The sequence below is a fragment of the Rutidosis leptorrhynchoides genome, chromosome 11 (assembly GCF_046630445.1).
Source record: "Rutidosis leptorrhynchoides isolate AG116_Rl617_1_P2 chromosome 11, CSIRO_AGI_Rlap_v1, whole genome shotgun sequence".
Classification (NCBI taxonomy): Eukaryota; Viridiplantae; Streptophyta; class Magnoliopsida; order Asterales; family Asteraceae; genus Rutidosis; species Rutidosis leptorrhynchoides.
Window position 1 is genome coordinate 119,600,216 of NC_092343.1, and position 16,611 is coordinate 119,616,826.

The 16,611-nt window shown below is 33.5% G+C and overlaps 2 protein-coding genes across 2 annotated transcripts in view; both read right to left on the reverse strand.

Annotated features, from left to right (window-relative positions):
- Positions 1–11,139, reverse strand: part of LOC139874901 (aspartate--tRNA ligase 1, cytoplasmic-like) — a 131,430-nt gene extending 120,291 nt beyond the window's left edge. The window contains exons 1-3 of the mRNA XM_071862291.1: positions 11,131–11,139; positions 10,983–11,025; positions 9,937–10,415 (exon numbers count right to left, since the gene is read on the reverse strand). Coding sequence (XP_071718392.1) covers positions 9,937–10,415; positions 10,983–11,025; positions 11,131–11,139 — 531 coding nt within the window. The remainder of the gene's footprint in view (positions 1–9,936; positions 10,416–10,982; positions 11,026–11,130) is intronic.
- Positions 7,110–9,688, reverse strand: LOC139877180 (uncharacterized). Its single transcript, XM_071864592.1, has 11 exons — positions 9,683–9,688; positions 9,549–9,630; positions 9,334–9,455; positions 9,043–9,125; positions 8,494–8,612; positions 8,204–8,368; positions 7,993–8,086; positions 7,710–7,902; positions 7,504–7,523; positions 7,316–7,371; positions 7,110–7,186 (listed from the first exon to the last, which is right to left on the reverse strand). Exons 1-11 carry the CDS (start codon positions 9,686–9,688, stop codon positions 7,110–7,112), a joined length of 1,017 nt encoding a protein of 338 aa, XP_071720693.1.
- Positions 11,140–16,611: the final 5,472 nt, after the last annotated feature.

The following is a 16,611-nucleotide window of genomic DNA, read 5'->3' on the forward strand; positions in this document are numbered from 1 at the left end:
CTATACTTGTTCAATGTCGTCATATGTATTTTTACTACAAAATACAATAGGTGAGTTCATTTGCTCCCTTTTACTTATTACATTTTTGGGCTGAAAATACATGCAATGTTTTAATAACTGTTTTACAATATTTATATGCGTGAGTTCATTTACTCCCTTTTACTCTTTACATTTTTGGGACTGAGAATACATGTGCTGTTTTTACAACTGCTTTATTAAATGCCTTTGAAATATATTTTGAACTGCGAATACATGAAATGCTTTTATAAATATTTGATGAGATAGACACAAGCAAAACATTCCTCGAATGAATTATTATGCAGACAGAAGTTCTGCGGATTATTATTGAATTATGTGGACATGATAATTGCCACCATTGAATTATGTGGACATGATAATTGCCACCATTGAATTATGTGGACATGATAATTGCCACCATTGGATTATGTGGACATGATAATTGCCACCAGTTGATGTGAATGTTATATATCGAGAGAATGATTTTTATACACAGGTTATGTATATTAGTTTTTGTGCAAGAGATATGTGTACGGTTACTAAGATTTATGAAAAATGTTTTCGTACACGAGAAAGGTGTACTGTATTTAAAAGATATCGCATGTACATTACAGGTGGGTATAGGATTCGGGCCCATTTGTACCATGCAGGATTTAAATCTTGTGGTCTATCAAAATGATGAATTTTATTGTTTTATGATAAACCTATGAACTCACCAACCTTTTGGTTGACACTTGAAAGCATGTTTATTCTCAGGTATGAAAGAAATCTTTCGCTGTGCATTTGCTCATATTACATGGAGTCGTTTATGGCATATAGAGGTCAGAACCTCGCAATGGGACCAACTGTTGAAGACTTCGTCCAGATGGATTAGGACGGGGCATTTCACCAATGCTGCTCATGTGGATGAATCAATACCTATTGAGCCTTCCACTTATGAAGAAGCAGCACAAAGTCGAGAGTGGCAGAAAGCGATGGAAGAAGAAATTAATGCACTAAAAGAAAACTAGACATGGAGTTTAGTTTCAAAGCCAAAAGATGTAAAACCAATATCTTGTAAATGGGTTTACAAGGTGAAGACTCGATCAGATGGCTCCATTGAAAGGTATAAAGCTTGACTTGTTGCTAGAGGTTTTTCTCAACAATATGGGCTGGATTATGAAGAAACGTTTAGTCCAGTGGCGAAGATCACAACAATTCGAGCTCTACTAGCTTTAGCCGCTAACAAATCTTAGAAGTTGTGGCAGATGGATTTCAAGAACGCTTTCTTACATGGAGAACTTGACAAAGACATTTATATGGAGCAACCAAGAGGCGTTGAGAACAAGTTCCATCCTGACCATGTCTGCAAATTAAAGAAAGCACTGTACGGCTTGAAGCAGGCTCTAAGAGCTTGGTACGGGAAAATTGGTGAGTTCTTGGTACAAAGTGATTTCACAGTTGCTCCTTCAGATTCTAGTTTATTTGTGAAACAAGATCAAGGAAAACTAGCCATAGTGCTAGTATATGTGGATGACTTAATCATCACGGGAGATCACTATGAGGAGATCCAAAGAACAAGAGAGAATCTGTCTATCAGATTTCATATGAAGGAGCTTGGAGAACTCAAACATTTTCTTGGACTCGAAATAGAGCAGAAAAGAGAAGGATTATTTTTGGGACAACAAAAATATGTGCGAGATCTTTTACAAAAGTACGGAATGCTTAATTGCAAACCTATCTCAACCCCAATGGATCCGAATACAAAACTACGAGCAGATAAAGGAAAAAGTCTTCAAGATGTTACCATGTATCGAAAGATGGTCGGAAGTCTTATTTATCTCACACTAAGCCAGCCAGATATATCTTATGCAGTTGGAGTGGTTAGTCGATACATGAGCAATCCGAAGAATCCTCACCTTGATGTTGTACGACGCATCTTAAGGTATGTTAAAGGCACTATCAACTTTGGTATTTTATACAAGAAAACAATAGTGTAGTGACCCGAACTTTTCCATGTTTATATATATTAAATAAAATTGATATTTACATGATTAAGTGTTTCCAACATGTTAAGCAATCAAACTTGTTAAGATTTGATTAATTGAATAGGTTTCATATAGCCAATTGACCACCCAAGTTGACCGGTGATTCACGAACGTTAAAACTTGTAAAAACTATATGATAACATATATATGATTATATATATAGTTAACATGATATTATGATAAGTAAGTATCTCATTAGGTATTTTAACAATGAGTTATATACATAAAATTGAGTTTATTGAATTAAGAAACTCGAAACGATATAATAACGATTATCGTTATAACAACGTCTTACTAAATACATATGAATCATATTAAGATATTAATACACTATGTTTAATCATGATAAATGATAAGTAAACATGTCATTAAGTGTATTAACAATGAACCACATATGTAAAAACAAGACTACTAACTTAATGATTTCGAAACGAGACATATATGTAACGATTATCGTTGTAACAACATTTAACTGTATATATATCATACTAAGATATATTAATATATCATAATATCATGATAATGTAATAATTTAACATCTCATTAGATATAATAAACATTGGGTTAACAACATTTAACATGATCGTTAACTTAAAGGTTTCAAATCAACATTTACATGTAACGACTAACGATGACTTAACGACTCAGTTAAAATGTATATACATGTAGTGTTTTAATATGTATTCATACACTTTTGAAAGACTTCAAGACACTTATCAAAATACTTCTACTTAACAAAAATGCTTACAATTACAACCTCGTTCAGTTTCATCAACAATTCTACTCGTATGCACCCGTATTCATACTTGTACAATACACAGCTTTTAGATGTATGTACTATTGGTATATACACTCCAATGATCAGCTCTTAGCAGCCCATGTGAGTTACCTAACACATGTGGGAACCATCATTTGGCAACTAGCATGAAATATCTCATAAAATTACAAAAATATTAGTAATCATTCATGACTTATTTACATGAAAACAAAATTACATATCCTTTATATCTAATCCATATACCAACGACCAAAAATACCTACAAACAATTTCATTCTTCAATTTTATTCATCTAATTGATCTCTCTCAAGTTCCATCTTCAAGTTCTAAGTGTTCTTCATAAATTCTACAAGTTCTAGTTTCATAAAATCAAGAATACTTCCAAGTTTACTAGCTCACTTCCAATCTTGTAAAGTGATCATCCAACCTCAAGAAATCCTTGTTGTTTACAGTAAGATATCATTCTAAATCAAGGTAATACTCATATACAAACTTTGATTCAATTCCTATAACTATAACTATCTTAATTCGAGTGATAATCTTACTTGAACTTGTTTTCGTGTCATGATTCTACTTCAAGAACTTTCAAGCCATCCAAGATCCTTTGAAGCTAGATCATTTCTTGTCACTTCCAGTAGGTTTACCTACTAAACTTGAGGTTCGTGAATCGACCAGTGGCCAAGTCTTACTTCCCGACGAAGTAAAAATCTGTGAAAGTGAGTTATAGTCCCACTTTTAAAATCTAATATTTTGGGATGAAAATACATGCAGTTTTATAAATGTTTTGCGAAATAGACACAAGTAATTGAAACTACATTATATGGGTGAATGATCGAAGCCGAATATGCCCCTTTTGCTTGGTAACCTAAGAATTAGTAAACCGATCTACTAATTGACGCGAATCCTAAAGATAGATCTATTGGGCCTAACGAACCCCATCCAAAGTACCGGATGCTTTAGTACTTCGATGTTGTTTTTATCATCTCCGAAGGATTTCCCGGAATGATAGGGGATATTCTTATATGCATCTTGTTAATGTCGGTTACCAGGTGTTCACCATATGAATGAATTTTATCTCTATGTATGGGATGTATATTGAAATATGAAATCTTGTGGTCTATTATTATGATTTGATAATATATAGGTTAAACCTATAACTCACAAACATTTTTGTTGACGTTTTAAGCATGTTTATTCTCAGGTGATTATTAAGAGCTTCCGCTGTTGCATACTAAAATAAGGACAAGATTTGAAGTCCATGCTTGTATGATATTATGTTAAAACTGCATTCAAGAAACTTATTTTTGATGTAATATATTCTTATTGTAAGCCATTATGTAATGGTCGTGTGTAAACGGTATATTTTAGATTATCATTACTTGATAATCTACATAATGCTTTTTAAACCTTTATCGATAAAATAAAGGTTATGGTTGTTTTAAAAATGAATGCAGTCTTTGAAAAACGTCTCATATAGAGGTCAAAACCTACCGACGAAATCAATTAATATGGAACGTTTATAATCAATATGAATGGGACATTTCAAAAAGAATGTCATGTGACTGGATATTGTGACGCCGATTACGCTGGAGACTATGATACACGACGGCAACAACTGGATACATGTTTAGTCTTGAATCAGGAGTAATATCATGGTGCAGCAAGAGACAGCCAACAGTATCCTTGTCAAGCACTGAAGCAGAATATCGATCGGCATTATCAGCAACACAAGAAATTACATGGTTGAAACAACTAATGGAAGATCTTCATCAATCAACAGACTATCAAGTAGAGCTTTTCTGCGATAACCTATCAGCTATACGTCTAGCAGAGAATCCAGTCTTTCACGCAAGAACAAAACATATAGAAGTACACTATCACTACGTTCGCGAGAAGGTCCTTGAAGGGGAGATCAAGATGGTGCCAACAAAGACAGATGAACAAGTTGCAGATATATTCACCAAGAGCCTAAGTAAACCAAAGTTTACAAAATTCAGAGAAGCACTTGGAATGGTCTGCAAGTCATCGTTGGAAGAAAATTTGCATTGAGGGGGAGTGTTAAAATACAATGCAAATTTGGTATTAGTAGATATATATATGTAAAATATCTAGATATTAATATGTATAAGAAAATATCTAGAATTTAGAATATGGTATGAAAAATCTAGAAATTTGTATTTGATAGAAAAAATCTAGATATTTGTATGTGTAGAAAATATCTAGATATTTATCCATGAAAATATCTAGTTTCTAGAATGTTCCATGGGGTAGTATAAATATGGGTGATGAGTAGTTCATTTGAGTAAGGTGTGAGTAAGTGAAGTGTGAGAGTTGCGAGGAAGTAAGAAAAGAGTGAGTTAGAGAAAGAACGCTTATAAGTAGCGAGTAGAAAGAAAGTGTGGTGAGTGAGTAATATTGTAATTACATTTTGTATTAATAAAAGTGTTCTTTGTTAAGTTTCCCGATTAAGCCTTAGTTTGTGTTTAAGTTCTTAGTGCACTTGTGTTATTTATATTATATGGTCGGCTCTGCCGCCTAAGTGATATATGGTCGTTTATACCGCCTGAATGATATATGGTCGACACTGTCGCCTAAGTACTATTGTGCACTAAGAATTCATAAAATTAAAGGCTAATCAACGTCAAAGTGTTGGTGTAGTGAGTCTAGTATAGTCTAGATCCTCTATAGTGGGTGTGTTGGGCTCGTCGAAGCTTCCAACATAGATTATTTGGGTTTGATGAACTCCCACCTAAATAACTTGTGTATGCCATATAGTCGTTAAAATCATTTGAATTTGGTGGCCTTTGATTCCAGTTAGACATGGTTATTTGTTGAATTGTTTTGATGATAAAGATGAAGCTATAGGAATTTTTTAGAGATAAAGGTGAATGTGAACGACAAAGATGGAGTATGTGTATATATAGAGTTAATATTGTACAAATTTGAATTTAATATAAAAAATAAATATAAAACCATAATAATACCGTTGGAATCGGTCAACAACCACCAACCACAATTCGACACGTGGCCGTGACGAACTTTTTTCCCCTTTAGATTTCTAAATTGACGCCCCTGACGCGTCAGGGGTGATGCCTGGTTACTGGCAACAGGAGGCGTCTGATAGTGCAAGCGTGGGTGAAGGATTCGATTTGACGCCTAGATAACAATAGTCTAAGTATAGTTGGTAATTACACTGCATTTAGTCATGACCCATAATGTATCGCGACTAAATCATGTTTGATCCTAGAAAGTATACAACCATTTTAATCGGCGAAAAGCGCCAAAACTAATTCAACGGCCATAAAGGATACTCCCTCTATCCCATATTAATTGCCCGACAAAAAACAAACAGATTTAAATAAACAAAGTAATACTAGTACATTGTACTTTTTATGCGCTCATTATTTTTTTGTTTATCCTTTTGTCTTACATATAAATTCACCTCTTTATTCTTATCTATTTATGAAAGTTAACAACTAATTTATGATATCTCAAAAAAGAATACTCACAAAAGCCATTGTATATATACATGTGTTGTGTTTATAGCGGTAGAAATATTATGTGACCAACTAATAAGCATCAATAAATCAATCGAAAAGTTAATTTGCCGACTAGTATCAATGGGCATAATAGGTCGTGTTAGGGGTGTGCACCATTTGATTTCAAACTATATAAACCGAATATCGAATCGAATCCAAAACGAATTTTTTAAACGATTTTCGAATCGATCAAAACCGAAACCAAATTTGTAATTAGGTTTTTAGTTTTGAAAATTTTAAATTTGGTTAAGCGAAAACCGAATTAAAAACCGAATTCAAATTAATAACATATTAAAACATACTTATATTTATAATATTTATATTTATATTTATATTATATTTGATGTATTATTTTATTTTTATTAACCAATAAACATGTTATATACCCTGTATACTTAAATTAATTCCACAACCGTTATTCATAATTTATATGTAAGTAATTATATTGGTTAGGATTATTATTTTTAGTGATTTTCGATTTTAACCGAAATCAAACCGAAAACAAATTCGGTTTTAAGGTTCGGTTTTGGTTTCGGATTTGATATTTAAATTTGGTTTCGGTTTTAACTTTATAAGTTTCAAAACCGAAAAAACTGAACTGAATAAACCGGAAAACCGAACCGATGAACACCCCTAGGTCATGTGACAAACTAATAAGCATCCCTTAATCCGTAACCCTTGATCCAAACAACCATCAGATGCAACGTAATCAATCAACATATGAACATCACACCACTCATCACACCATTAACACAGTGTGATGGAGAAGAATTTCGCCAGCGTGATTAAAGGGGTCAAAAGACGAACACGAGCATAATCAATTTCTGGGACAATCATATTCAAGCACATATTAAAAAAAAAAAAAAAAAAAAAAAAAAAAAAAAAAAAAAATAAAAAACTGTCACAAGTTACCACCTCATCCCCATTATTTACCTTTCTCTCGTCGCGTTTACCACATCGCCAATATATCCAATAAAATGCAAGTGTTAAAAGAAATGAAGTTTTGGTGCTAAATTTACCCAAAAAAGCAAATACCAATATTGCAAAATATTACGTAGAAAATTCTACGGTTCTATCCTTCGTGAGTCACTAGAGAAGAGTGAAGCATCACAACACGCCTCCAATCCGGCTCTTAACCCACCTTCTGGTGGGGCCCCAGACCTACAAAAACAAAATGATCGTGTCATACCTTAGCAAAACCCTTATAATAAAGAAAGTCATAAAGATCCGGATGTTACAAATCCAAGGGTCAAATATTTTTTTACCATTAAAGTATTACTACATTCAAAACAAAAACTTATAATGAGTGAATTTCCTTAATTAAAGGTGCATCAATTACCTTTATACACTGTAATTGTGAGATTGTTCTTTAATGAAAGACAAAACAATGGAAGTTAATTCATCTCGATGCTTCTTGTTTTTGTATCCGTGGTCTGCATCTTTGATGATATGAAGCTTGTGGTTCGGTATGATTTTTGCAAACCTCAATGCCTCTTCTTCTCGAACTACACCATCACTGGATCCATGAACTGTTAACACCCTGCATACAAAAAACCACAAATTATTTCTAATCAAACGTGAAAAAGGTTCAAATAAACGTTTGTTGGGACTGTTTGTTGATCTATCTTACTTGCAATCTTTGTCAATTTGCAAACATGCTTCATGCATATTTGTATTCAAACGATCCATCAAACTTTCTTCTGTCACACGATATACGACCTCTCCTGCACAAGATTTTACCCATTTTTTTTTAATAATATTATATCACATTGTAATTATTTTAAAAGGAACTATCAAACACCACCCCTAAAATCAATGGTCGTTGCGAATATTTTAACTACCTGATTCGGATTTAACATCGATAAAACCATCTTTTTCGACTCTTTTCAGATACTCTTTTCCCAAACGCTCTTCCACACCACCCTTTGTCTCGTAACGTCCAGACACATTGATGACTTGGCGTACATCTTGATACTTAGACGCGTACAACAGTACCACATTTCCTCCTTCAAGTAAAATATAGTAGTAACAAACATAAGTAAAATATAACAAACATATGCAGGTAAGAAGGCGCTGGCTGTATATTAACTGATTAGTGAAAAAACTGAAGTCAAACTAGTCAACATTTTACCTTTACTATGTCCAAGGATTGCACTAATTAGACGATTATTTCCATGAAAATGTTGGACTACCGAATGTAAGTCGTCAGCCTCTCTACGATAACCAAAGTGAATAGAGCCCTCACTTTCCCTAAAGTTAAAAAAAAAAAAAAAAAAAAAAAAAAAAAAAAAAAAAAACTAAATGAGATCGAATTCTTGAATTTGCATATACTTCTTTCATAGTTGATGTATTCGTTTAGTTTTGTTTACATTCAAAACATTTTTTTTTTATTAGAAGTAAAAAGGTAGCCCATTACTCCTACGTGCGCACGCACACAGACGCGCGCGCGCACACACACACACGTATATATACACACATACACATACGTATGTATATATATACACATACACATACGTATGTATATATATACACATACACACACACACACATATATATAAATATATATATATATACATACATACATACATACATACATACATACATACATACATACATACATACATACATACATACATACATACATACATACATACATATATACATACATATTATGACTCACCCGGTCCCAGCAAAATCGAAACGAAAAGCACTGATCCCTTCATTCTCTAGTGCGGAAGCAAGTGTCATAATCGTTTGGGTATCCTGTACAACATACATACAAATCAAGAAACATCAACACACATTGACACATAGACAAAAGAGTGAAAAAACAGTTAAAACAAGTTTTTGTGAATATAAAAAAGGATTCTTTACTAATAGAGTTTCAACCAAATTAATTGACCTAAACACGTAAAAGAAATCAACTTTAAAATTGTTTATATCTAAATTAAAATAATTAGCACAAACACACCTTTGATGATAGAAATCCATGACATAAAATTACAATATTTGTAGATCCGGTTTCATGTAACACACCCACAAGTTTTTCTCCATGTTTGTTTTCAATAATAATCCTCTGCTGATTATTAACTCCTAAAACAATTGAAAAACCCAAAATCATGTTTTAATATGCATCACTTTATCCAATTTGATTTATTGAACACAAAATGTCGCCCGAAAACCGACCTGGTTTCTTTTGAGAACGATCGGAACTGGCATCAGTGGCAGCCCGCTCAACGCAATAGATCTTCCGAATTTGTATTTCAACCTACATACATTGCACAAAAACATTCCATATCAACATTATTTCTTGAATAAACACACATATTCACATTTAAATACACAAGTACTTTTAGTTATATTTAAGAGTTGATTAAAAGTACAACCTTAATTAACACAATGTGTGTTACAACATTAGCATCATTCTTCTAGATTAACAAAAAATGTAATCTTTAAAATCAATCTAAATCTAAATTGCAGCATCAATTTGCTCCCAAAAACGCAATAAGCTATAACGGATAAGCATACAAACACTAAATTAAATAATTAACATAAGCATATTAGTGAAATTCACCTGCTGTGAAGCGTCTTTAATCACATTAGGGGGAACTGTTACAATCCCTTCGATCTCAATAAGTGAATCCTTAGGAATTCGAGTAGCAAACTTCACCATTTCAGCACTAACAAGATCAGGGGCAACTATCAACACACATTGAACCGTACAACACCCTTCTCGCACAGTCAAGAACACCATTTTATTCCCACGTGCACGAATTGCATATGCTCGTCCACGTACTAACACAAAGTTATCTTTCAATTCTTCTGTTAACGAACTAACATTGGTCCATACACGCCCTGAACTTGATTCTGATCGAACATCATTGATCGGAACATCGCCGTAATTCTCAGCAAGTGGATCAGGTCCTTCAATTGAAACATCCGCAACAGCGGCGGCAGCAGCTTCTTGACGGCAGCGGAGCTTCTCTGCTTTGGCAGCTTCCTTTTTGGCGGCCTTTTTGCTGGTTACTTGTTGTTGTGATTGAGGTTCTGGTTCTAATGAAGAAGTGTATTATTGTTAGCTATAGTTTTAAAATTAATGTAGGCCAACTGAACCCGACCCTTTCACTCATTTTACTTATTGCATTGTTCCCTAATGTTCCCACCCATCTCGTAATGGTCCATGTATATCATTTATACTTAATCATTAACCACACATACATTTGCAACCGAACAAAATAAAGCTATGAGTGGTTAAATATCTATGTGAGAACAAAATGTACCTAGTTCATGGCAACCAATCAACCATTGCTATTTGTGGTTAAATCTCTATATAAGAAACAGTTTGGTAATTATTCCATGGACTTTAAAAATATGATTATTAAAAGAAAAATACATAAAAAAAATATATATTATATAATAAGCAAAATTGTTACAGATACATTTATCTTCCTAATTTCTGGACAACTACTATTCAATCAATTATATCATTCAATTCTATATAAATATATGCAATTATAAACCAGAGTTGTTACAGGAAGATAGAAACAAATACATACACACAACATATATATTGTATACATGTATAAACGATAGAAACATTAATAGAAAAAAGGACGTTACCTTTCTTCGTTGAATTGGTAGGCTCAGCAACAATATTATTAGCCTGAAACAACATCAAACGAACAAAATTCAATACATATACATACACAGATATATACACATTGAATTAATACACAAATAGGCAGTGATAATTTATTAAAAACAGTACCTCGCCCATTACGGTATAATTTGACGAAAATTAGGGTTTCGGGAAGATAAAGAGAAGTAAAAAGAGCGGATTCAATAGCTTCGGTGGAGAAATCGAGTAATGACTACGTAGACGAAATTAGGGTTTTCAGAAAAGTAAGTTGGAAAAGAGGAATGTTCGACGAATGTATTTAGTTTTGACGGAATGATCGTGATCGGTGAATTTTGCGAATGTTCAGTGCATATATTTATATCTATATATACTTGTAAGCGCACGGCTATAAGCTTATAACTCTCTAGTTATTTATTTTAATTTTTTTTTTTTAGAAAAATAAAGCAAACTCAAAAAAAATTACAGTAAAAAAACGTTATAAACCAAAAATACAACAAGTGAATAAAAAGGCTCGAATCTAAAAAGCGAGAACAAATTATAACTATTTAATACCGAGCTTCAACTACCCTTACAAAGAAATCATTTACAAAGAAATCATGAAGCACACGAATAAACCGAAATTAAACACAAAATAAAACAACTATAACACGTCCAATTAGATAATATAATATAATAATATATGATAATATAATACTCCATAATTATATGGAGTAATTATTATAATATGTTAATATAATAATTAATAATAATAATAATAATAATAATAATAATAACCGAAGATTTTGAAAATGAGTCATTTTAGAGTTGAGGAAAAACGTAAACTTTTGCTCTTACTTGGGAAATGGACCCATGTCCATCTAGCCGGAGATTTTGAATTTCTCATCCCACCACCAAAATCCACCCTTTTCCTCCTTTAACCACCCAACTCCAATCCCTTATCCACCTTTTCTTCCGTTTCCTTTTCAATTTTAATCTTCTGTTCATTTTTTCCACCTCTAAGCCAACACCAATTTCTCCTTTTATGCTCTCAATTTCTTAGATCTATATTTTTTCGCCTAATACCTAGTTTCACTCCAACTCATTTCAGTTACATTTACTCCAAAAATTTCCCAACGACTCCATTAATTTCAGTTCCTTTACACCCTTAACTATATATTTAATATGGCTTTCGATAATTCCAATCAGATGGGGGATTCCATTTTCATTGGAAGGTTAGAGGGAATTTCACACAATTTGCTCCAGGAAACTTTCGGTAGGTTTGGGGAGATTAAAGAAATTAAATCGTGGTCGTTTAGGAGATTTGCTTTCATTACCTTTGTTCAATGTGCTCATGCATCTTTGGCGATTCAAGAAATGAACGGATCCACGGTATTCGGTAAACCGATCTTCGTTGGAAGGCCTTGTCGACGTACTGGTGGAAATTAATCACGTGGTGCTCAATCACGTACTGTTGTGTCAATTACACCAAATCAGGTTGATGTTGGTATTCTTGAACGTTGTGTGCTCTTGGTTGATTCTACTCCTCTTGTAGAATCAAAGGTTAAAGAGTTTCTTGTCAAATGCAATGGGCATTTTTTGAATTTCAGATTGTTGGGATCGTTTGCTAGGGTTGTCGAGTGTGCAGATTTGGAGTCGTTTAACAATGTTCTTGCGTTGGGTACGGGGTCCGATTTCGAGATGGTGGTTCCATTTTCTTCAAAAGCTAAGGAGTTTTTTTAGGTTTGTTCGGGTAGAATTAAGAAGTTTTCTGGTTAGATTTGTTTTCGTGGAAAATATTAAGAAAATCGCAAGCTGTTTGGGTACGGTGGTGAAGGTGGCTAAGCAATCGGCTGATTTAGCAAGCATTGGTTCTTCCTTTGCCTTCATTGAATCGTCTTGTGTTAAGCATATTAATGAGCTCGTCCTGGTGGCATTGATTTCTGATTCACTTGCTAAAGGTCAGATTTGGGTTAACGAACTCTCCGATACATCGGCTATGGAGAAAATTCAGGTTTGCTCTTTTTCTTGTGATTTTGTACAAGAATTAAATGTTTCTGTTGAGAAGGTTTCACTTTCGAGTGACCTTCAAGGGGGTAAAGGAGTTGGTTCTGGTTCCTCGTATTTGGGTGGTAATAGAGGTCAGGTGGATAGGAATGTTAAGGGGGATACGTTTGAGCAGACGGGTCTTGTGGGTCAGGCAGAGCACGTTGATAGAAGTAATGACACTTTTGTGTTTGGTAACTGTGAAGTTGGGTCTTCGTCTAGGGTAAAGACGGGTCCTCCTTCGGGTGGTAAATGCAGTGGGTTGGGTATGGGTAGGTCCCCCTCCGTTACGTTTTCTCTAGACAAGGTTCAAACGGCTTTAGACTCTCATGGGTTTCGTAGTAGAAAAAGGGCTCGATGTTTAAGTTTAGGAGATGAGGTTGTGGTCTCAGAGAATTATAATATGGTTAATGGGGTTGGAGGTTCTATGGAGGTGAATGTTGTTTCGGGTGGTCACACGATGGGTAGTTTGGCGGTGAACGATGAGGTTGTTCCTCAGGTTGATTTGGGTCATAATGGAAAAGGTTTGGAGTTGGGCCGGGAGGGCAGGTTAGGTGATGGGAATATGTCGGGTTTGTTGGGTCAAGAGGTAGGGAAGAATTCGGGCAAAGCTTCTATTTTTTTGAGGAGGTGGCGAAAGAGCTTGAGCTTGAAGGTCGTGTTAGGGTGGAAGGTAAACTACTTAGTTCGAAGGCACTTCCGAAACATAGTGGGCAAAAAGGTTTTAAGGTTAAGAAGAAAGGTAACTTGAAAGGTTAACATCGTTGGTTTTTGATGTTGTGTTGGGGTTTTTTGTTTGTTGTGTATTCCTTTTGTCGTTATTGGTTTTATTGTTTTTTGCTTTCTTAGTTTAGTGGCGTTTAGTTTGTTAGGTTCTTGTTTGTGGATGTTTGTCTTGTGCGAGCCTGGTTGCCTTTGTTGTGTATCCTTTGTTGCGGGTTTTCATCTTTTGGATGAAGCTCGAGTTTTTTATTGTTATAGTTTTTTGCAAAAAAATAAAAAAAAAATAAAAAAAAATAAAAAAAAAAAAAATAATAATAATAATCTCTTTATATTATAATAACAAAATTAAAAATAGATCATTTAAAATTCAAACCACTAATCCTAGCCTTCCATTGTTATTAACATCCATAATCTAGACCATTCAAATTTTCTAATTAAGATTATGACCTTATAATAACCTTGATTAGTTGCTTGATGACTAAATTACCCTTCTAATTACCATTTGTGCAGAATAATCAAACGAACAACACCAAAACTACCCTAATTTCCGCTTAAAAACACGAACAACAATTTACATCACGAAATCTTTCTTTACCTACATCAAATCCGTATAACCCAAAAGCAAGAACTAGATATGCTTTGATTTTGATCGAACAATTGGAGATTCAGATTTGAATTTAGTATGAAATTTGATTAGGGTTTTTTTTTAAACAAAATTTTCGATATCAGGATGTTTTTTTATTGTTTTTTGAATTGACATTGATTTAGGTTTTAGGTTTATCCCTTTGATTTAGATGTATGAATAAATGTATTATATTGGATGAGTTATTCAGCTTTATTAGTCCATATATGATATCTTTTCAGTTAACGTATTTATTTTTCTTATCCATTTGAGGTGGCGATCTAAACCCAATCGAATAAGAATATGTTGGATTGCAGATGTGGGTTCACATTTTTATACAAATACGTGGCTCCTATTTGTAAAAATTGGATCTGTAATTGAAAAAGTTAGTTTGCATAATTGAATCTGTACATTTTGTTTTTATCTTTTGTAACCGTAATTGTTTGAGCTAACAAAATTGCAAATAGTCGTAGGTAGCAAAACCGCAAAACCACAAAACTGGCGACCTGAAGTTTCAGTATTGAAAGCAATATATATTTACAATCTGTAATTGCTGATTGCCACTGGTTGATTTGTTGGTTTTAGGTTTTGGAACATCATTTGGAATCGAAATAAATCAGATGGTGATGATGAGGTATTGATTTTTAAAATGCTATGAGACATTGCTTATTCATTAACATACTCTCTTTATACCATTCAACACCTGGGTTTTTTTAACATCTTATTGTCTTTAAACTTTAAACTATCTATACTCTCTTTATACCATTCAACACTGGGAGTTTTATTCATTTGTTGTTTCTTAAGCATGAAATCGATTTTCGGGATTAGGTTGATTGCTTGGTATCAAACATACGAGGTTTTGACAATGGTTCAGGCAAAGCTCTTGAAGCAGCCAGATGACTGCATAAATTTTTGTGCTTGCTCTAATTTATTATGAGTTGATGATCGAGATGGAATCAAGGATAGCAAGAGGTAGATTATCATGTAAACCTGCTTCATTACTTTTTTTTTTTTGAAATTTTGAGTACTCCTGTACAAATTGCAGCGTCAGGTGGGGTTAACAAATCAAATAATTCAGTCATTGTTTTGAAATTGTCAGCTTATCTTATACCATATCCAAATCTTATCCTTACGATCATGTGGCATGCATGTATTTGCCAGCTTATCTTATCAATAAGTTATTTTTGACTCAAAATGTAATACTCCTCTATGATCATTTGTAACAATCAGTTCTTCTTGGTTTACCTATTAACTGATTCCATTTACATACTTCTCAAATGTTTGAGAAGTATGTACAGCATTTGCTCATTAACGGTGTCGACTCATAATTTTGTAGCTATTGTTTCTAAATGTACATTTCAAGCCCTATGTTCATCATCAACATTGCCACTACTTTTGAAGTACACTCTTATGTACATTCTAGATTTAATAACTGTTACATTACCATTTATATAGTGTTAAAACATACAAAACTCATTTCTTTATTAAGAAATAATGAGTCGATCGAACTAACGGTTTATTCATGTAAATTGGCAGTTTGAGAATTATGTGTAGGTCAAGGCGATAATTACAATAACAATACTATTTAGGATCTAGCTATTAATATATGTTTCTATATCAACTTTATATTCACTGATTACCTTGTGCGTGCAGATACCTGTTGAAACACAGTGGAGAAGATGGAATGTAGTGTAACGACCCGACCTTTTCGACTTATAATTTTATTTGTTATTTTCACGAAACTGCGTATTTGTGCGTACTGAGCTATATTATATTCTGGGATATTTATTCATGTTAATTACTTTCGTTAATATCTTACAACGTGTTATTAAGTGCGTAATCACTTAACTTGATCCTCGAATGCTTTTACGACCGTTAGTGTCACTTGTCATTTAAAACGAGCTATGTACTTTGTACACGTTAAACTTTTGTCATAATTGGAATATTATGACTACGTAATACTAATTGTTATTTTCTAATGACAATTACTTGGCTTATTGGTTGTTTAATTACGCTTAATGTTTGACTAATGCACACTAGTTAGTCTTAATGGACTTTTTACCTTAATGGACTAAGGCCCACTCTACTCTAGCTAATGGACTTTTAAGTTAGCCCAATTTTAATGAATTTATGACCCATTAAGATATAAAACAAAAACCCATTAAGATAAGCCAACATATAAGCACACTTTTGTATTATTTCCTACACTTTGTTGCATGGGATCCCAACACACAAGCACCACC